Genomic DNA, 22,679 nt, shown 5'->3' on the forward strand with positions numbered 1-22,679 from the left:
AAAAACACAATTAAGAAATGATGGAGAAATAGTGATTTGTGGGAAATTGGCAGACATCGGTAATATTTAGAAAACATCTTGAAAACCTGGTGAGAACCCCATGACTATTTTTATATAAAGAGCAGTCATGGTATGAATGGGACTTGGTATAAGTTGTTAAAGATTATTTGTTTACTAGGTGATTTTTTTTGTGTGTGGACTTAATTTTTTAGTCAGTTTTGTTTGAAATTCCTGTTAAATGGCATTAACATGGTCTAAAACTCTAGATATGCTAGAATTCACTTATGATCATCATCTGTAGAACCGTTAAAGTTACCAGTCCCAACTGGGAGAATTCTAAAAGTAGGCTCGGTGGCAATGCTTCCTACTGATTTTAATATTCCCAAGGCTTTTAAGAAACAATTTCAGATCATTCTGTGCTTTCCCACAACTAACCTCATAATGAGACTGAAAGCAGCTCTGAAATCATGATTTCATTTCACAAGTTTCATCCTTACCATCTCAGACCTCCATCTTCCTATGGTGACAAAATAAAGTACACAGTAACATTGGTCAGTGGTTAATGTTGGGGAAGCCAAAGACATAGCACAGCAAGACTGACCAGGCTTTCTCCTCCTGCTGACCATTCAAATGGGCAACACATGTCTGACTTGCAGGAACAAAACTGAATCAGTATCTTGACTCATGGATAGCATCTGTGCTATTGTATTTTGGGCACAAAAATGTTTTTCAATATGAATAAGGAAAACTGTAGTTTAAATTCAGCTGCACATTAAGACTTATGTGCTGACAGTCATTAGCTGACAGTGGAAGCAGGAATAAAAGAAAAAATTTAAGTCTTCCAGGAAAGAAAGCATGCTTACTTGTTTTAATAGAAGTATTTGATGATAAGTAAGGGGTACATATCTTAGAGTTTCAGGGTCAGTGTGCATTCAGCAAATATTTATTAAATACCTAATAATTTCTTTTTTTCTTTTTTTTAAAGTAGTCTCTACACTGAACATGGGACTTGAACTCATGTCCCTGAGATCAAGAGTTGCATGCCTAGGTGCCTGCTTGGCTCAGCTGATTAAGTGTTTGACTCTTCATTTCTGCTCTGGTCATGATCTCATGGTTCGTGAGTTCGAGCCCTGTGCTGGGCTCTGGGTTGACAGAACAGAACCTGCTTGATATTCTTTCTCTCCCTCTGTCTCTACACATTCCCTGCTGCGCGTGCTCTCTCTCTCAAAATAAATAAAATAAAACTTAAAAAAAAGTTGCATGCTCAACTGAGCCATCCTGGCGCCCCCTATTGATTTCCTTTTATTTCACTAATATATGTTTGTCCCATCTGCAAGGATTTAAGGTGGCTGAAACCTTTCCCAAGCTTTGTCCTGGATACTGAACACAAAGAATAAGATATATTCCTTTCCATTATGGATAGTATTTCTTGGGGACATTAATTTCTATGGAAATAAACTCTTGCTCTCACCCACTGGATTTGAATAGAAATTACTCCCATTTCAAATAAGAAATATATTACATTAAAAAAGCTCTCAAGGGTTATGAGTCCTGACAAAAATGCCGCCATGCTGAGAGTGGGGAAAGAACCAAATGAAAAAAAATTTCCCAGATAATATGTAATATAAGTGAAATGCAAAATTTTGAGAAGAAATAACTAGTATTATGTTTACAGGAGTGGCAAAGAGGGTTTAATGGCTCCCCACAAAATACCTTAAATTCTCTTCTTTGACATATCGTAACAAGTACATTTCTTATCCTCTTTTACTATAAAGTCACAAAGCAAGCCATCAGACTCAAAAGAAAGCATAGCTCTTAATGTCATGTGACATCTAATTTATATTCTAATAGTAATACTATGTATTGGCAAAATGAATTTACTTTTAATATCTTCACATTATTGATAACCTAGACAAGGACTATTTGTGACCACACACACACACACACACACACACACACACACAGAGTCCAGGTCCAGGGTAGTAAACTTAGAAATCTGCACACCAGAAAGGTAATTTGCCTGTGTTTTCTATGTAGGCTGTTAACAAAACACTAGGTCTAAAAATAGATAGTATGATATTCCCCAAAGTCCCAAATGCTACCCATAATCAGTTTCCCAAAAATAGTAGTGGGAAAGCAAATTTGATGATATCAAGGTGATAGGTTTTAAAAAAAATTATTATTAATAATAATTTGCTTGCTGAATGCAGATAGCATGGAAAGGATTTTCCTAACCCTCAGTTTAAAGAAAAAAATCCACATAAAAGCACAAAGGCAAGGAGAATTAACTAAGACGGGGAGAAACTGTCCAACAGGCAACATGCATGTGACTCTGGCAAGTGAGGCAGAGATCTCGACAGGGTGCGCAGGTGCTAACGCTGGGTAAGGAAGGCACCAGAATGACCTTCACCTTGCCTTTGTTCAAGTTCTTCAGCTCATCTTGATGTTTCTAGAAGGAATCTCATGTGCCTTTCATACAACAGGGGAAGGGCTCTGCCTCACTTGGTAAAGACCTCCGGGGAATCCCAAGATATTCAAAGAGCTTACAAAAACCACTTACTGAAGAGAAAACAGCTACACTTAGAGAGTCCTGTTACTATGGAGATTAACCTACATGTAAAAGGGAACTTGGGAGTCATCCAGCCCCAATCCAGTGTCCCTTTCACAGCACCTGGGATGGATGGCTATTTTAACCTTTGTTTGGGCATTTGCAGCAATAGGAAATCTTACTACACAAGTCTTTTCCCGTTTAGAACCACCACATTTAGAACCTCTTGTTAGAAAATTCTTTCTGATGTTGAAGCAAACATTTGTCATCTATAAAGGTTCCTCTTTGTTCCTCTTTTGCCCTTTGAAGTTACACAGGTAAGTCTAATTCTTCTCCCTTTTTATAACTCAATGGAAATTTCAAGGCAGCTATATTATTTTATTCTCTCCTATTCAATTCCTCTGTCCCTTATGTAATCAGACCCTTCACAACCCTGGTCACCTGCCTCTGGACACAATTTATTAATGTCTCTCTTAAAACAGTACCCACAATTGAATCCAACCCTCCATCCAGATGTGGACTGCCCAATGCAGCATGCAGAGTGCCTGAGGCTTCTGTTACCACAGGCTGAATGCGTTAACTTTGCGAATAGTCACCATACACTCCTAATTCAAAACTGAACTCCCGTTTCCTAAGAAAGAATTTCTACAGGAACTGTTGTGAAACAATGGCTTTTCAGCACCCTTCCCATCAACACACATATAGGTAATACCACTCTGTATTTAGAAGGTTATATTTTAAGCAACTCAGAATATGGTGTTTTGTTAATGCCTTACTGAATTTCATCCTTTTACTTTCAGTCTTATACAGGTATTTAAAAAAAAAATGTAATGATGTCTATGTTCTAGTGTCAGTACATGGTTATACTTCAGTGAAAATTCACTGGATAAATTAATCCCAAACCTGCCAGTGGAGATTGGATATGTCATTTATTTCTCTGTGTCATCTGACAAATCTTATAGGTATGCTTTCTGTCCCCTTCCTCTATTCTTCACGGGAGAAGTAGGCAGATAGGACCAGCCTTTAAGTTGTTAAGCAGGTATCCCCTTTGGAATGGATGATATAGTTCCTTGTATGGTAAGAAAACACCAAGATAGAAATAAGAAGTGGAAGTACAGGGGCGCCTGGGTGGCTTAGTCGGTTGAGCGTCCGACTTTCGCTTAGGTCATGATCTCACAGTTCGTGGGTTCGAGCCCCGCGTCGGGCTCTGTGCTGGCTGCCAGCTCAGAGCCTGGAGCCTGTTTCAGAGTCTGTGACTCCCTCTCTCTCTGACCCTTCCCTGCTCTCACTGTCTCTCTCTCTCTCCTAGAAATAAATAAAAATATTAAAAAAAAAAAATCAATTGTTATTTTGATACACTTGTAATGAACTATCCAAAAATGAAATTAAGAAAATAATTTCATTCACAATAANCTGCCAGCTCAGAGCCTGGAGCCTGTTTCAGAGTCTGTGACTCCCTCTCTCTCTGACCTTCCCCTGCTCACGCTGTCTCTCTCTCTCCTAGAAATAAAAACATTCAAAAAAAAAAAAAAAAAAAGAAGTGGAAGTACAGAATATAAACAGGAACAGATGAAGGGAAAGAAGACTGAGTGTCCCAGACTCTTGGAATCAGATTTAATGTTCCCAACATTAGAAAAATAGGGCTTTCCCCCATTTCTACCCTACAGTCTTCTGCCTTTACAGTCTTCTATCAATAATACTGTGATTATCAAATTCTGAATTTGGGAGGAAAGCTCATATAAGCTTAGTTTTAAAACAGCTTTTAAAATTATTTTTTCCACTTATAATTCCTGTAAAGTCTGAATTAAAGAGACAAGCAACTGTTAATAGGCTTGAGGTATAAAAAGAGCTCCCAAATGCCCTGACAAATGCCTGAGGTATAATTATCTATCTACCTACCTACCTACCTACCTACCTACCTATCTCCATTTGTTTCAGGAACAGAAATGGCCTGCATTTTTCAGCATGAATTTGGGAATTCTCTGAGATTGAAGTTGTTTCCTGAATTGAATATAATGTTACAATTAAAGTCCCTTTTCCTCAGAATGAAGAGAAATCAGCTCAGTTTTGCTTTCCCTTCAATAGCCACCCTTTGCAGAATGCGGGGCTAACCACAGAATAAAAAAGTGTCCTATTGTGCCTTTTTTTCCATTGTCTATTGTGACTCAGGGTGGTTAACCCTGGGACCAGAGAGATGGAAAAAGTGTTTTAATCAAAACCACCCAGAACTGGGAGGGAAACGTCTTGAAAACTTGAGTTGCATAGTGTTAACACTTAAAGAATGGAGACACATACAAAGAGCCTAGTAGACCCGAAGAGGAAGTCTGTTTTGTACCTCTTTTGAACCTTTTTCTAGAGGGAGTGACAGAGGTGGATTCTTACTGAACTTTCTAAAGGCTGGGTTTTCTAGAAGATCATGTAAGTGAAAGATGAGTATCAGAAGGAAATGGGGCCAACACTCATGTGGAAGGTTCTTTTCCTGACTCCAACAGTCACAGCAAACCACACCCAACTGCCGTGAGATAAGCAGAGGGAAGAAAAGGAGGCTTAATTAGACAAGAAGCTCCAAAAGTCAGGTGAACTGGGTGCATCACCAGGCATATCAGGGTCTCTACAAAGCAACCACCTCCAGGTTTCCTGTTAAAATACAGGGAACTACAAAAGGAAGGTCCAATATACTGTTCCCAACATGGAGTAGCCATGGTAGGTACTGACTTGAACTTCAGCTATTCATGGGTCATGGGTAGGGCTCTGTCACTGGACCCCACACTCCTTGGGATTTTCCATTTCATCTCCTTCAGAGTCTGGCTTCAAACTCTTCTTTTGCTCAATTTCCACCTGCCAAGAATAGAAGTAGGAGAGAAATATCAGAAAGAGGAGAAAAACATCCCAATAATAAATATTCCCAAAGAGAATAGCTCACCAGGTTATTTGAGATTCCCCGCAATTTTGTTAATGTTTTGGGCTTTAGTCACACTGGAGCCACTGGCCCTGAGTATATTAGGATTGTCTCTTTGCTTGCTCTGGAATTCCCTCTTCCTCACAGTCCACCTGGAAAATTCTTGTTCTTTGCCTTGCACAATTGTTCAAAGGTCACCTTGAGTCACGTTCCTGAGTCATTAGGTAGAGTGAGCTGTTCCTCCTGGGCATATTTCCACGGCTCTGGTACACTTGCCTGGCTGCCCCCTCTAGGCCCCGTAAGACAGGGGCTGGCCCTTGTTGGCTACTGTATCCCAATAATGTAAGTATACAGCAGGCAAGCACAAAGGTTTATCAAATGAATGAACTCCTTTCCAAGTGGCTGTTTATACTCTCTATTCCTTTATCTCTTTACAAAGTCTCCAAACTGTTAAGTATTATAGTGTTTCTAGCTCTTCCTATGTCTCCTGCAAAATATGGTAGCCGTAACTATAAAGGTATTAATAAATTCATCTTGCCTTGAAAGTGACACACACGGAAGCCTTGGACAAGAAAGAAGGAAATCTATCCAAGCTAGAGAGTTTCATAATTAAAGCTGCTCTTCTCTTCACCACTTTGGATATTTATGATGAAGGAAACAAAGAAAAAACAGAGGGTCATGCTTGATGAAAGTGCTATATTTTCCCTGGCCACAAGATGGAGTATTTGTTCTTTTTGGTAGGTTAAGAACAATAAATAACCCTAAAAACTAAGGTTATTATTATGACTTTAAAAATTATTAAAACACTTAGCCAAAAAATTCTTCAATAACCCCCATTTTCTATCTTTGGCATTTAATCTGCTATTGAATTTATAATGCGTGAAGATAGAATCACTACTTACGCCAGTACACTCCAACTTAGATTCCTCCCTCCACAGCCCTTATCTTGTTACTATTACAGAAACTTGCTTGGCTTTTGAATTTTGTCCTGTTATAGCCCAGTCACCAGGTCACATGTGTCCTGACTTTACTCGGATCTATTTTATCAACTCTGAAGCTGAATGAAATACAGGCTTTGGGTTAGCACTCTCCCGAACTCCCCTCCCCTTTCAAGTTCACAACTTCTGCAACATGTTATGAAGGAGTAATAATAACTCCTTTACTCCATGAACTTTTTGTTGTTGTTCATGATGACTGAAAGACATTCTACTCTCCTCTTTCATTCACCTCTTTATTTTTTCCCAACCTTTCTCTTGCTCACTAGTGAGACTATACATTCGAATCAGAGCGGACTCATCCGCAGCTGTGTATGGGGTGCCTCTCTCTAAGGCAGTTAGAGAACACCCTGCATCCAAGGGGGGCACTGCTAAAGGGAACGAGACTGGGGAGGGTAAGGTGGGGAGCAAATGGATGTGGAAACATTAGCGAGACGCCTCCCGAGGCTACCTTGTAGCTGTAGTGTGCGGAATAATTGACCCACTTCCTGACGTCAGTCTTGTCTTCCACAGAGACGGATCGTACAGCCGCTTTAGAGGCAGAAGTTGTGGGCATGCTGAACTCAACATTCACGTGACTGGCAAATCTGGAAGGCACTTCCCGGTCAGAGCCAAGTTCAAGGTGGCAGAAGAAACAGTGTGGGTGACCAGAAGCTATGAAAGCAAAAAAGAGTTTAGACATTAGGTTCTTGGGGGGTGGGGGGACACGGAAGAAGAGGCCAAAAGAGCCACCTCCATAACAAAGGAGGCAAAAGACTGCCTGCAGGCTCAGAGCCAGGCAGTTCAATGCTGAGCACTGGTCCAAGGCTGAGCAGAGGATTTACCTCAACAGAAATCACACTGCCTCTGGCTCAGACCCTTCTGATGACAGTAGCCTTGCATCCTAGCAATAAAACCCACTGCCTGCCAACCCCACTCAGGTCAGGGGGATAATGGGAACACAGCACAAATACTAAGATGGAGAGGCTGTAAACTGGCAGAAACGGATAAAAGGGCTCAGAACTTAGCACCTAATAAAGCATCAATGACAGTCACATGGAGCAAAATAATCAATTCCCTTTGAAAGATGAATTTTCTTTTTTTTAATTAACAATTTTTTAATGTTTATTTTAGAAAGAGAGAGAGAGAGAGAGGGAGGAGAGGGGCAGGAGCAGAGAGAGAGGGAGACACAGAATCTAAAGCAGGCTCCAGGCTCTGAGCTGTCAGCACAGAGCCCGATGTGGGGCTGGAACTCATGAGTTGCAAGATCATGACATGAGCGGAAGCTGGACACTTAACTGACTGAACCACCCAGGTACCCAAAAAGATGAATTTTCTTAATGTCAGCCTGTATTTTTACAAAAATGCTTTGGCATGTTTTTGTGGGTAAATGGCATATGTAAATGATGGGGCCCTCATAAACAACAGGTATGCATTAAAGGAAGCGCATGGTATGCTGGGTAGAACACACTAACAGGACACCAAGTCTGACTTCTAGCTTTCCTGCTAAGTGGCAGAAATCCTGCACCCAAGTCCTTTGTTCTCTCCAGGCTTCGTCCTTTAATTCTTTAAATCTATGGCTTGTTCTAGTGTATGTGGATGGAAAACTTAAGCATTTCCATTTGAGGACTGGTATTAGCTGAGTGAAAAGAGAGCTAGTTCTGTGACTATAACCTTTGAAGCATCATTGTTTGCTGAGTATTCTGTACTGTCCCAGCTGCTGTGTGTACACCCTCTCCCCACATCTTCATAACCATCCCTTGAGGTCACAGCCATTACATTCTACAGATGAGGCAACAGAGGCTTGGGTGGGAGGTGGGTGCGGAGGTAAAGAGAACCGCTCAGTCAAAACCAGAAAGTGGCAGACTGAAAACTGAACCCAAGCACTCAGATTCCAAAGTGATTTGGCTGCTTTGTCTGAGTCACAGCCTCCCTTATGGTCCCCAACCTCAAGATCAGGCTTTGCAGGGTGACATGAGTGAGAGGTGAGCTGTGAGAAGCCCTGTCCCGTAAGTCACCATGGATAACCACGTGACACAGCTTTGACTTCGTTATGTAAGAGCAAAAGTCCTTAGTTATCTGAGCTTCCCCAAATAAACAACTCCAATTTTCTTTATTGGTCTGGACGGGCCTTTTTAATCTCAGAGAGTGAGGACACGCACACCCGCTCTCCAAGGAAAACATCACGGAGTGAAGTATTTGTTTTGCTCTATTTCACAAATAACATATTTCAACGGTTATTTCTAAAGAGTAATACTTTGGGAAATTGAGAAACTTATTCTCGTTTCTAGAAAAGAAATTTGATACATATAATAGTGAAAATTACATTATCTAAAAATGAATCCACATGATTTTTAAAAAATTACCACTGGAATTACATAGTTATCAGTTATTGAGCATTTCTTACAAGCCAGAGACTGTACTAAACACTTAAAGGCATTGTCTAATTTCTTTCCTAATGAGCTAGGTATTAATAACGCTCTTCTGTAAATGAGGAAAAAAAGATTTCTCTGAGAGGTTTAAGTAAATGGCCTGAGGTCACACAGCCACTAAATTGCAGCACTGGGAATAAAACTCAGATCTGACAGATTCCAACTTATGTCCTAAACGCCTCTCAATATATTGCTATAGATTTAGATTGCTTTGAAGTACATAGAGAAGTTTAATTCAATGGCAACTTGAACAACAGTTTTACCTAATTACCCTTATTTAAACATTGTCAGAATACTGAAAAATCATTACTTTCCACAAAGCAGACCCCCTCCTCTCATCCTCCAAAGTATATTCACAGCAAACCCTATGAAAGCAGTATTCCCTCTGGATTCCGGGCGCCCACTAATGGATGTATGAGGTGGGGGACAGTTAGGGATATGCAATTCTGCAAGCTAGTACAGTTTGACTTATGGTAATGAACTACATGAACCCACACATTTTGTCATCTTCCCTGATGAAACTGAGAAAATTTAACATTAAAATTCAGATTTCTGTTTTCCATAAAAGGTGAATTACATTGAAATCATTTTCTCTTGGTCTAATATTAGAGAACTGGACTTCCAGCAAAGAAAGCTACCTGTGCAAGAGAGAATGCTGTTTCCCGGTGGAAGATCTGGGAAAGCAGGAGGACTTGTTCTGGTGCCTTCTAGGATTAAGAAAAGCTCTTGGGGTCAGGGTGAAAAGGGTCCCTGAAGAGACTTGAGGGGGATGGGGAGGGGGGCTGTACATGCACACAGTTGGGCTAGGCCCACCACTTCCGGCCACACTGGACTCCAATGGCAGGTTGTTAGTCTTTTGGTGGCTGGGATTGGGACGAGCCTGCTGTGGCTGCAGCGTCAGGTGCCAGCAAACCAGGGGTAGAGACCCGCAGACCCATGCTGCCTGTGGTCTGACTGCCCTGCCTGCTGGAGGTTAGGGATACGTGGCCGCTGCAGGTGGAAGTGAGCATGCAGAGGCCCAGGCTCTCCTTTACTGTAAACAGAGGTGTGAGAATTATGGAAAATAACCTGTAAAAGGCACCTTCCTAAGGTTGTCTGAAGACCAAGATAGAGGAGCTCAGCAAAGGGATGACTACTAATCGCTCAATTCTATGGTTTCATGGAGGGCACACTGAATGGGGGAGGGGCCGGTCCCAGGGAGCACCAGCAATGCTAAGAACCCATCATCTGACTGTAATTCAGACTCTGTGCGTCTCAAGTTGCCAGAAAAGGGTGTTATCAATTTCCTGAACAGATCCAGAAATAAACCATTGGCCAGGAGTAGTAGAAGGAGCCCTTTTTGGGGCTTTTGCCACTAAAAATGTATAACCATGGATAACAAAAGCAAAGATGAGGGGGTAGCTTAACTGAGAAACATTCTCCAGTATCTTTATGCTGTCCTGGATTTCAAAAATCTTTCACAAACCAAGGTTCCAGTAGTCAGGAAACACATTTGTAATACAAGCTGCATTAACTTGGCCTTGAGCCTGCTGAACACTAACCTGCTGGGAAAGCATTAGAGTGTGTTTGCTGAAGACCTATATTTACCCTTGTCCTGCGTCCACTCCCCCTTTTCTTCTGGAAACAATCTTTTTTCCCCCTCCCTCTGCTTTGGGAGATAATCTTCCCCAGCACTGCATGTTAGTTTGGAGGTCATGTCAGTCAAAATGCGCTGTCCTCCCCTTGACTCTTGACAGAAAACGGCTTGTGATGATTTATGCCGATGGCTGCCGTCTGAGGAGGCGTCTCACAGCTCTGCTTTCAAGAGCCATCCTTCCTATGCCTATTCGCTCAACCTTCCCAGCATTCTGCGCTCTGAGCTATTCACCAACAATCTTTTTTTTTTTTTGTCTTTGCTGCTTATAACCATCATATAGTACTTTTAAATATTTGAGAGAAAGAACGTTGAAGCAAATGAGATAGAGGTGTACACACTGAGAAAACTGAAAATCTCTCTTCTCTTAGAGGAAGTTACTTCATGTTGTGTCTGTTGAGTGTCCTCTACTAAGAGGCAGCTGTGGTATTGAAAAAAGACCCCTGGATGTGGCTTTGTGACTTCAGGTAAGTCTGTCACTCTCGGTCCTTAATTTTCTCATCTGTAGAATAAAGAGGTTTGACTTAAGTTATCCCCAAGGCCCCTTCCAGCTTGAAGACTCAGTAATTCCATAATGAAGTTATATCTGAATCCATACCCAACAAACTGAAGAGCCAAGCATTCCAACATAAACCTGTGGCCTTGTCTTTCTGATGTCAAGTCTCCAGCAGGTTAAACAGTAGTTTGCTTCCTACCACCTCAGCTCTCTTCTCAGGGGCTTCTGTGCCAAAGGAGAGTTCAGGGCTTCTCCTTTCCTCCGTCAGTTCAGGTGGGCCCCGTGGCTGAGGTGGAAATCACCGTGCCATCACTAGGAGAACACAGTGCTGATTCAGGAGAAACAACTAAGCAAGCACAGAGAGGAAGACTTTGTTTTTAAAAATCCTGTCAGTTTAGGAATGGCGAGGTGGGGGATGGCCAATGCAGCCTCAAACACAGAGGTCCAATTGTCTTTTCATTTTGCACCACTACACCCAGTGTCTGACACAGAATGCCCCGGTGTGTTCCACCGCCTGGACTGCGTGGGGAGGTGACCAGATCGTACTGTCCCTCACCATCACATCGTGATACATTTTGGGTATGATAACACAGCCCCTCCACCCTCAAAACAGGAAATGAAGACTCTAAACATACTGGTAGGATTTAATAGTGAGAATGGGAGAAGAATATCTGCATAAAAGAAGGACATTTCCATCAAGAGTTTTTCCAAACCTTACTCCTTTTGCTCGGCTTAGGATATCTACTGTTGTTAACAAATGGGCAAACTTTATTATAAACAAGAAGAGAAGTGCTTTAAAGGATCACAGGATGGTGGGCTTACTGCCTGTCACAGGAGTCACTCAGACTTCCTCTAAGAAATAGGGCTATTAGAGCTAGTTGGATCACTCCCTAGTTTTGTCATTTCATTAAATTCACTGGACCCCTGAGGCAAGTCATTGCCTTCTGTGCTCACTCAAGCACAAAAGCACCCCTGACAGCTATGAGTAAGCCAGCTAGGGCTGGTTAGCTTGCTTTCTTTGTCTAATTCAAACATACCTTCCTTTACGTATTTATTTGTCTGACAGAATTTCAGCCCTATTGGACCTTCTGGTCCTGGCTGGATCTCCAGTCTCATTAGAACTTTTCTCCTCTTCCTCCATCCTCAAATCGCAACTCTTGAGTTGGAGATGTTTTGACTGACAGGTCTTGCACAGGGTGACTGGAACCTCAAATTGAACTCAGAAAGATACCTCTTCAAAACCCAGAAGCCTTCTAGGCTCTGAAAACAGCTTCCAGCACCACATATAATACTTATATGAATCAGAAAAGAAACCAAACTCATAAGCTTCCCTGGAAATCTGCTTAGCACCTCAACAGAGAAGAATAATGCATAGTTTTCTGGAAGAAATGGAGTGAACTGGGTCATTCATGTTTGTTCCTTACTCTCCACAAGTATTATTAATTTTCTGGTCCCATTCCTCCATCACCATTTGTCACCCAACCAAAACCAGCACTTCCTAGGGGAAGAGAATGTGGAACTTTGACCCCTGGTCTTCTGTAACCAGGTGGCAGTTTTTACAGAAGGGAAATCTGTACCTACCTGAGTTTTTGTCAGGCAGTCGGTTTATCCTCCACACAATGGAGTTGAAGGCATGCTCATACTTGGCAGTTCCCAGGGTTACTCTCATGACAGGCTCAGAGCCAGATACACTAGTTGAGCCAAAACTTGCCCCCCGGTTCACTTTGGCTTTTAGAGACTTTTCCCCGAGGACACTTTCCCTGCGGAAGTTTTTCACCCACTCACTGGGCACAGGGTAACGAACCATCACATTCTCACAGGGAACCTGGGTGAGGGGGTCTCGGTTAGAGGAGAAGCCTGTTGACATCCTCAGCCAGCTCTGCACCTCCACCTCTGCCCCATTGATGCTTGCTGCTGTCCTGAGTGTGAAAGGCAAGGTCTTCTCTGCAAATACTGTCCTGAACCGCATTAGCTCAAACCGGCAGGCATCTAAAGGGTTGAACAGAATAACCCGCGAGGTGTTGAATACATCCTCATCCACACACCCATGAAAACGGCACTGATGGAGCTTGATCCACTTTGTGGTGGTGGTGGGCATGATGTCCTGCCGGGAAACAATTTCATTACCTTTGACAAGGACATCGTTGAGGCCCAAGCGGCACTCTGCAAGCCCAGAAAGGAAACTCAGAATGTGGATCCGTGTCAAGACATGGTGCTGGAGAATCTGGTTGTCTCCCTTGCTTACAATGCCAGAGAATTCATCCCTGACATCCACAGTAATCTCCTCCTCAAGGTAGTTCAAGCCCACTGTACTCAAGTCCATTGACAACACTGGCAGATTCATGAGCCGGTCCTGAATGGCTCGGATGAAACTCAGGAAGTCATCGTAATTGGTGGTGCCCAGCTTGATCACTTGTTCCCTCTCTGCCGTGTGGGCCACAGCAGGTTTGGGCTGGTATTTCTTCTTCTCCTTGTAGGTGACACGGTCTATTCGCAAGCTGTGGATCCTGCCATTCTCGTCATAGTTTTGGAGCCGGGGTTCTGAAATTTCATGGCAGCTCTCCAGCTTGAACTCGCGGAATGGTTTTTCTAGGCCCTGCTCATAATACAGCTGCAAGTAACCACTGTCTGTCAGTTTGATGTAGATGGGTCCCCAGTGCCTAGATGACATGATGTTTTTCTTCTCAGGGATCCTTAGCATCATTGGCCATCCATCCCTGGGCTGGGACAGCACTGAACCAGGTGGGTGGTCATCTAGTTCAATCCAGGCTTTCGGGTCATCATCTGGTAGTGTTGCACTGCTTAAGTGATCAGGATCTTCTATCTGAAGTTGCTTGAGTTTTTCAACGGCATCAGAGTGTGACTGGTTTTTGCTTGAGTCATTAAAACTGATGGCATCCTGGTAGATGACAATGAGAGACTCTCTTTGGCTTTTGCCGGTGGCACTGGAAACAGAACTGTTTTGGGACCGCCTCTCCTGCTCCTCAAAGAAAGCAATGAAAGGGTTGATGGGGGAGGGCTGTACATCCTGCAGAGTCTCATTCAGGAAAGGATTGGTTGCCCTCCACGGTGGCGGAGTCTCGGTTATGGAAGGTGGATGGTTTAAGGAGGAAATGTCCAGCTTCTGAACTTTGGAAAAGTTCATCAGTGTGCTCTTGGGACGTTCCCTCTTCTTAAATGACCCAGCTGAGTGATAAGGTACATCTGGGATCACAGATGCGGTAGGTGGTGGGTTTGGCTTCAGGGGAGAGGTGACAGGTGGCAAAGGGCAGCTGACTTCATTGTCATCAAAAGTGACCCAGCTGGGGAAACGAGCAGGAGTCACCGGAGTTGCAGAGTGTCCATTCATGGCTGGACTAGTGGGTGGCCAGCTGACGGCCTCCATCTCTACCTCTTCATCTTCCTGGAGTGAGGAAGAACTGTCTAAAAGAAAAATGAGAGCATATGAGGGCTGCTATTCAGGGCCTCTAGAAGTATGGGAAACAGGTATGGGAAAGAAGAGTGACTAGAATTTTATCAGGAATCTGATAAATTCCAAAGCAGCTCACTACCAGTCTCAAGTGCTAATCTGGCACAGAATCTCATAATTTTATAATAAGCACACCAAAGGGGCCACATATCAAATGCAGGAAGAATACAAATAGGTCTATCAATACAGAAGCACTGATAGGTCCAAGGTCCCTTGCAGTTTAACTCTTATACATTCTCCATTTAATAGAAGTTTCTAGAATAGAGTTTTTTTTTTTTACTATGCTCTAAAGTATGTATTCTTAATTCTTAGACATTGAAAACTACCTTCTACATAAAATGATATAAAGCTGATTTCATTTGACAAAACAAGTTATCTGTTCTAAGTGATATGATTACAAATAATGTAATTGGAGGGAATTTGCCCAAATGTGATCAATAAATATTAAAAATAAAATGTTAACATCCTTACTATGAAATAAGTTCATATAAGTAAATAAGAAGACTATAAAAACTCCAATAGAAATATAGACAAAGAATATATACAGACAGCTCAGGAGAGAGAAACTAAAAATGTCTAATAAGCATGTGAAAAATTTCCAGTCTCACTAGAAAGAAGAAAAAATGCAAATTAAAGACGATCAGTGAAGATTCTTAAAGTTTTTAGTCTTTAGTGAGGGTAAGAGTACTAAGATGTGAACAGTAAATATACCTTTAATGGGACTTTAAGTTGCTACAAATTCTCTGAAAGTGGTTTGGCCATTTGTATTAAGGGTCTTACAAATGTGCATAAATAATAACTTTGTAATTCTTCCCTAAGGAAATAAATCTAAACTGTGCACCAAGTTTTGGGCAAATGTTAAGGTACAGCCATTAAAATGTTTACAAGTATGCAATAACATGAGGAAATACTCATAATATAATTTCTTCTATTTTCTCTAAAATGCTTTTCCATCTTGGAGTTTAAAAAATTATTTTATGGGGAAAAAAAGTGTTATATTACAAATAAAACTCCACCCCAGCATGGGTGGAATAAAAGGAAAGGGATATAGGACTTGAGTTTCCATGAGGGAAAGATCCAAAACTTTCAGTTAGCATCAAGACCCTGTGTCTATGGGGATTGTGGGAAGGGAGGGGAAAGTGAAGCCTTTAGGAAGGAGTGGATTCTTTTTTTTTTTTTAATAATTTTTAAAACTGTTTAGTTTTGAGAGAGAGAGAGAGACAGAGCATGAGCAGGGGAGGGGCAGAAAGAGAGAGAAGGAGACACAGAATCCAAAGCAGGCTCCAGTCTCCAAGCTGTCAGCACAGAGCCCGACGTGGGGCTCGAACTCATGAACCATGAGATCATGACCTGAGCCAAAGTCGGATGCCCAACGTACAAGGCCACCCAAGCGCCCCAGCAAGGAGTGGATTCTGATGAAGGAGTAGCAGAGAAAACAAATCTGTGTCTGGCATCCAGCAGATATTCAGTAAAAGTGTTGAGTGAATGAGTGAGAAAAGAGACTTTGCATTGGAGCAGTTCTATTTTCTCTGTCCCTGGAGCAATGTGTATGGGGCCCTCTGCCACCCTTCTACCCACTGTTTCTATCACCAGTAATATGGCATGAAAGAGAAATGGATGCTCAGTGGTTGAGTCAAGCAGTTGAGTTTTCTGACCACTTCACTTAACTGTCATGAATGTCATATCCAACCAAACCAAACCAATAATGCTGCACATAACTGGAAGTAGAGTCACACGTGGAGGGGATGGCTGCTTGTCATGCATCTTTTCAAGTGTATTTATTTATTCAAATAGCAATCCTCTCTACTGAAAACATCACTTTGAAAATGTAGGCTAAATATATGAGCATGCATACATACATATCCACATTCACCCCATAAATATAATGAGCCAAAAAGTATTTTCTATATGCACAGAACCACAAAAGGATTCTGAAGCATTTTACTGTTTTAAAATTTACTTTGAGAGAGAGTAGGGGAGGGGCAGAGAGAGGGGTAGAGACAGAATCCCAAGCAGGTTCTGCACTGTCAGAGCAAGCCCGATGCAGGGCTCGAACCCACGAACCATGAGATCACGACCTGAGCTGAAGTCAGATGCTTAACCGACAGAGACACCCAGGAGCCCCTCAAAACATTTTAAAGTTAAAAACAAGACTTCCTTTCAAATTAATCATTAATGTACTTTTGTAGATGTGTGGTTTATTTTCTGGAAAATGAAGGGAAAAGGGTCAAGAAACAGGTTTGTAAGATTTATTATTTTATTTATTATTATTATTATCCTTATCACTACTACCACAGCAGCAACTACTACTGTTATCATAATGAAGGCTAAAGGGAACAGTGTGGCCCGGAGTAAAATATAATCACTTCCTTGAACCCTCCCTAGACAACTGGAGTTGCATCTCAAAACCTCAATTCCTTATGAAGCTGCTCTAAGAAGCTTTTGTGACCTCAGTGCTCCCACCCAAACAGCCTGGTAGTGACCCAGCCCCTGTGGGGGGATATCCTTGTGGCCTTGGGGTTCATGACCACTCACTCCCTCGGTTAAACAAGCCAAGTCCTTTTCCTCTGGAGGGTGCTTTTCTGCCAAAGCTGTTTATTCTTGCTGCCAAAGGATTCCCTTCTGTTGGGAATCCTGTCCCTAAAATAGCATTTCTCATTTTCCTCTATGAAGCCAAAAAAGAAGGGGTGGGGGTGGGGAAAAAAAAGGGGGCTTTGTCTCCACTAGACACAATTTTCTTACAATAAATTCCTTTTCAAATGAAGCTATTTAAAATCACACCAAGTTCTAGATGGTTTTAAAGCATTAGACTTGGAATACAATTTAAATGAAGTTTCTTTAAATCTGGAGGGAAAGTTTTTAATTAATTTCTAGAGATTCTATATTCTCTTTGATGGCCATTAAAAAAGTATTAAAAGACTTTGTTACAAAATATTCTCTCCTTTGGCAGTTTCATCTCCCATGATTACAAACTGCTTTAAAAATTCATTATTTTAGGGCAGTAGTGGGTCATAGGTCAAATTTCTGGAAATGGGATTATTTTCCCCCTACAAAATCATTTATTAAAAAAAAAATGTCTTGTGGGCAGTTGGGTGGCTCAGGCGGTTAAGTATCCTACTCTTGGTTTTGGCTCAGGTTATGATCTCAAGGTTCATGAGTTTAAGTCCCTGCATTGGGCTCTGTGCTGACAGTACAGAGCCTGCTTCGGATTCTCTCTCTCTCCCCCCTCTGTCCTTCTCCTGCATGTTCTCTCTCTAAAAATAAATAAATTTATAAAAAATGTCTTAATGAAGATACTTTTACAGATGAAAGGCAAAAGTAGTCTGTAGCTCACATGAAAATAAAGCATTTCTTGGGGCAAACCCAAGGACTGACACATACTACTTTGAAAAATTATCCCTTATTAACACTGACTTCCCTATTTTTGTAAGCTCTTAATTTTCTATTATTTATCATTGAATGAAAGAGATCTTCAATTGTTTTTACAAAGATTAGGTCATATATTTTCTGAGCCTCTTTTTATTAAAACATCTTTATTATGTTCTTTGAGACTTTCACATATAAAAAAACAACTTATCTGTATATAAAATTTCTGGAGGAACATGTGTATTATATATGACAAAAACTTGATATCCTTTATATAATATTACGGAGTATTCTTAATAAAAATGATACACCCTTACAAAAAATAAAACAAAATAAGATAAGAACAGACAATTCATGGGATGCCTGGGTGTCTCAGTTGGTTGAGCATCCAACTCTTGGCTTCAGCTCAGGTCATAGTCTCAAAGTTCATGAGTTTGAGCCCCACATTGGGCTCTGTGCTGACAGTGTGCAGCCTGCTTGGGATTCTCTCTTTCCCTCTCTCTGCCCTTCCCCCACTCATACTGTCTCTGTCTCTAAATATACTTTTAAAAAGGGAATAATTCACTAATGAAGAAATGCAAATGTGTAAGAACTATTTGAAAAAAAGAAGTTTAACATTTTTAGAAAATAATAAATATAATTCTCTCTGTGTCAGAGATACAAAAATTTGGGAAGAATAATAATTATTGGTGACATGAGGAAACTTACACTTTGATGGAAGTATTAAAAAATCTTTCTGGGGGGCAAATTGAAAATTTGTACAAAAGCCTCAAAAAGTGTGACCCCAAAATTCTACACATAGAACTGTATTCTAAGGAAAGAACAAGATGGACCTGCAAAGATGCATTTAGTGTAGGTTTATCACAGCAATGTTTGTATCAGAAAAATTGGAAAACAACCTACATGCCCAATAATGGGAGATTGGTTATATCAAGTATTATACCCCTAAAATGGAATCCCATGTAGCTATTAAGACAATGTTATTGACACATGTTTATTAATATATAAACTGATTATAACATACATTGTTGAGTGAACCGTAACAAGAGTCTACAATCTGGAGTCAAATTGCCTTGGCTTCAATTCCGTACCTACAGCTTATTAGCTATGTGACTTTGGGCAAGTTTTTAGTTTCTCTGCACCTCAGTTTTCCCATCTATGACATTAAGAAAATATTAAATCCTGAGGCACCTGGGTGGCTCAGTCGGTTAAGTGTCTGATTCTTGATTTCAGCTCAGGTCACGGTCTCATGGTTTGTGGAATCAAGCCCTGTGTCAGGCTCTGTGCTGACAGTGTGGAACCTGCTTAGGATTATCTCTCCCTCTGCTTCTCCCCTGCTTATGCTCTCTTTCGCTTTCAAATAAATAAATATACATTAAAAAATACTAAGTCTTACTGTCAGAGTTGTTGGGAAAATTTAATATAGATTTTAAAACTGTGCCTGGCAAGTAATAAATAAGTGTTCAGTAGATGTAGCTGCTATCACTACTCCTATTACAATGATACATTTCATGATATAAAGTACACATATATTAAAAAGCACTGGAATATAGTATTTGAAAATATTTTGATGTGAAAACCAATATCTGCTGTGGAGTAAGAGGTGATTCAAAAAAATATTAAATCTGTACTCTTTAAGAAAATGCTGTCTGCTTACAAGATAAGTAGTAAAAGATCAAAACACATCCTTAGCACTCCTGCCAATTAACCTTAGAGAAAGAAAACAGTTTAGCTGTAATCCATGTTGATAAAGCAGTAGTTAGATCTTTCCCATGACACTTATGACTAATGTAGCTGGTACTAAAAACAAGGGGGGGGGGGAAGTCAGCAAATTTCTTCAGTAAGAAATAGGCAAAAACTAATTACGCTCAGAACAAAATTAACTATCATCCAGGATTCCATTTTATTGACTTATTAAAATAAAACCAAAGCCAAAAATCCAGCGTAATTTTAATTACTATCTCTTCCACCTGCTACCTCCAAATTACTTTTATGATGAGTTGGGCCGCTGCCAAACCAAAGCCATGTATAAAATCAGGTTCTCATTTGCCCACTGGGAGAACTGCTAGTAGCTAAGAGCTTCCTCATGCAGACAAAAAAGAAATGGTAGATTCTTTCAATGCTAGACCACAGTCTATTTTACGTTCCCCAAAGACTGAATTAAATGATTACAATGGTAGTCAAAGTCACCAAGCTGAAGAAAAGTAAGAACTATGGGGGAAGATGAATGTTCTATGATATTTTGAATAGAGAAGAGACGCCATCCTCTTCTCTCCCGTTTGCTAATCCAATTTGTTTACGCAGTGACAAATGCAGAAACTGAGAGCTGTTCATTGAATTGATTTGCAGTGGCAAGAACAAACGTTCTTAGATTATTGCCGTTTTCTCAAGATGAGGCACCAGTCACTGTTAAATAAGAGCACAGAACCGTATAACCAGCTTCAGATGCACAGCAGGCCTTTACATATTTGTGGAACGATATATAAAGTGAAAATAGGACCACAGACTTTTCAGGTTTGAAGAGATTTTAGAAATAATAAAATTTGACCTTCCTTTTGCTGGGAGGACTAAGGGGCTCAGGAAGTTTAAGTAAACTACCCAAGGTGACATTTACAAAGTCTTACTTTTAGTGTTCACTACCTCTGGTATTTTCTTAATGCTTCTTTGCTAAGCTAAAATCTGGTTAATTTTCCCCATTGCCTTTGAGATTGGCAACACAGCTTGCCACACAGCTTTTTGGGAGCATTGTCCAGAAAGGGAAAAGAAGTCCACTAAACAAGGATTTACATCCATTTACACAAAGCCGCCTTTGGGCATAAGGTCAGGTGATGTCAGCCCCTGATGTGTGAATATGTAAGGGTGAGAGAGTTAGTCATCTGAACCTTATCAAGGGAGCTTCTAACTTACATAAAAGAAGCTGAGACCTGCTTTGTCATCACAATACACTGATAAAGAGAGCCAGAGGGTTTCTGAGTCTACTCCTCTGTCCTTAGCATTATCCAGGAGACAGGATGCTTTGATGCTGGTGAAGTTACCTGGTCAGACAAAGCAAAGAAGCCAATCCATCCAACTATGACTTCCCCACTATTTGACAGTGGGGAAATGTTCCTAGCAGGAGCATTTGACACTACGTTCTGGTTTCTATTTGCTAAGAGGACCTATGAAGCAGTATTCAGTTGTCCTGCCGACTCCCCCCCTGCTTATTAAGATGAGCTCACCCAACACACCTCAGCTCTGTTTTGCTCAGAAAAGCAACACATTTCATCTCTTGCTCAGAGAAGCAAGCATCAGACTAAGTCTGATGAATGTCACAGGAATCTGTGTGTTCCTGGTGAATCTGTTCTCTCTGGTTCTAAATTTTTGCTTTTGCTTTATCACTGCCCACTTCACCGGGACTCAACCTTTGGATCCCTGCTTTGGGCTCCTTTCCTCTAACAACTAAATCTCCACCAAACTGGCTTACTGGTTCTCTGGCTTAATATGCCTTTCTGATATCAGCTTCTCATGTTGTCTTAGGCGGAGACTCTATTCTTCAACTCCCATCAGGGCAGAGATCCTACTACAACACCCTGCTGTTGTCTGAGGGTCACTCCAGTTCCCCAGCAGAGGTCGTAGGCACAGAGCAGGATAGATGCCAATGTCTTTTACAGACTGAAAAATCAACATGCCATTTTATAAATTAATCTCTTCACATTTTATACATTGGGGTATATCAAAGACCTAACTAGTAATAAGGCCTGCTGAGAACCTAACCTGTGTTTTATTGATTTGTCATTGCCATAGCAAAAAGGCCCTGTACTTCCCTCCTGGACTATTTGAGCACACCAAAGAGGGGTGAACAAAGGGCTTTCTAGGGTCTAAGCTGTTTGTGCAATGAAGCGCTGCTTAATAGACCATAAAACTCTTCTATGGTGTCCTAAATAGACATTTTCTGAAGACATACAAATGGCCCATAGACATATGAAAAGATAGTCAACATCATTAATCATCAGGGAAATGCAAATCAAAACCACAAGGAGTTTTCACTTTATACCATTCAGAACGGCTAAAATAAAAAAAGACAAGAAATAACAAGCACTGGCAAGGATGTGGAGAAAAAGGAACCCTGGTGCACTGCTGGTGGGAATGTAAATTGGCACAGCCACTGTGGAAACAGTAAGGAAGCTCCTCCACAAATTAAAAATAGAACTACCATATGACTCATTCCACTACTAGTATTAACCAAAGAAAATTAAAACACTAATTTGAGAAGATATATGCACCCCTATGTTTATTACAGCATTATTTACAATAGCTGAGATATAGAAGCAACCTAAGAATCTATAGACCGATGAACAGGTCAGGAAGATGTCTGTCTGTTTCTCTCTCTCTCTCTCTCTCTCTCTCACACACACACACACACAATGCAGCCATAAAAAAAAGATGAGATTGTGGCAGTTGAAACAACATGGATGGATCTAGAAGGTATTACGATAAGTGAAATAAGTACACTGAGAAACACAAATACCATATGATTTCACTCAAATGTGCAATCTAAAAAGCAAATGAACAAATAAAAATAGGCCTATAAATACAGAGAACAAACTTAATACTTGCTAGAGGGAAAGGGATGGGTGGGAGGGGCAAAATGAATGAAGGGGACTGGGGGATGCAGGCCTCCAGTAATGGAATGATGAAGTCACAAGAACAAAGAACACAGCATATGGGATATAGTTAATGGTATGGTAGTAGCATTGTATGGTGACAGATGGTAGCTACACTTGTGATGAGCATAGTAAGGTATAGAGAAATTGAATCACTATGTTGTACATCTGAAACAAATGTAACTTTATGTGTCAACTATGTTCAAATAGAAATTAAAA

At 41.0% G+C, this 22,679-nt stretch overlaps 1 protein-coding gene and 1 long non-coding RNA gene across 4 annotated transcripts in view; one reads left to right on the forward strand and one right to left on the reverse strand.

Annotated features, from left to right (window-relative positions):
- The window catches only part of LOC120248625, a 37,048-nt gene extending 30,014 nt beyond the window's left edge, over positions 1 to 7,034 (forward strand). For both annotated transcript variants that reach the window (XR_005532624.1, XR_005532625.1), the window contains exon 3: positions 6,956 to 7,034. This is a non-coding gene — a long non-coding RNA (uncharacterized LOC120248625). The remainder of the gene's footprint in view (positions 1 to 6,955) is intronic.
- The window catches only part of STON2 (stonin 2), a 113,590-nt gene continuing 94,176 nt past the window's right edge, over positions 3,266 to 22,679 (reverse strand). The window contains exons 5-8 of one of the 2 annotated variants that reach the window (XM_039257026.1): positions 12,564 to 14,405; positions 6,894 to 7,096; positions 5,264 to 5,386; positions 3,266 to 3,617 (exon numbers count right to left, since the gene is read on the reverse strand). In XM_039257026.1, the coding sequence (XP_039112957.1) occupies positions 5,303 to 5,386; positions 6,894 to 7,096; positions 12,564 to 14,405 (2,129 nt within the window). In that variant the 3' untranslated portion in view covers positions 3,266 to 3,617; positions 5,264 to 5,302. Of the gene's footprint in view, positions 3,618 to 4,063; positions 5,387 to 6,893; positions 7,097 to 12,563; positions 14,406 to 22,679 lie in introns of those variants that run through there. The other variant, XM_039257027.1, reaches the window with a different exon arrangement.

This window comes from Hyaena hyaena, unplaced genomic scaffold (assembly GCF_003009895.1).
Source record: "Hyaena hyaena isolate Hyena2069 unplaced genomic scaffold, ASM300989v1 scaffold_597, whole genome shotgun sequence".
In the NCBI taxonomy this organism is placed as follows: domain Eukaryota; kingdom Metazoa; phylum Chordata; class Mammalia; order Carnivora; family Hyaenidae; genus Hyaena; species Hyaena hyaena.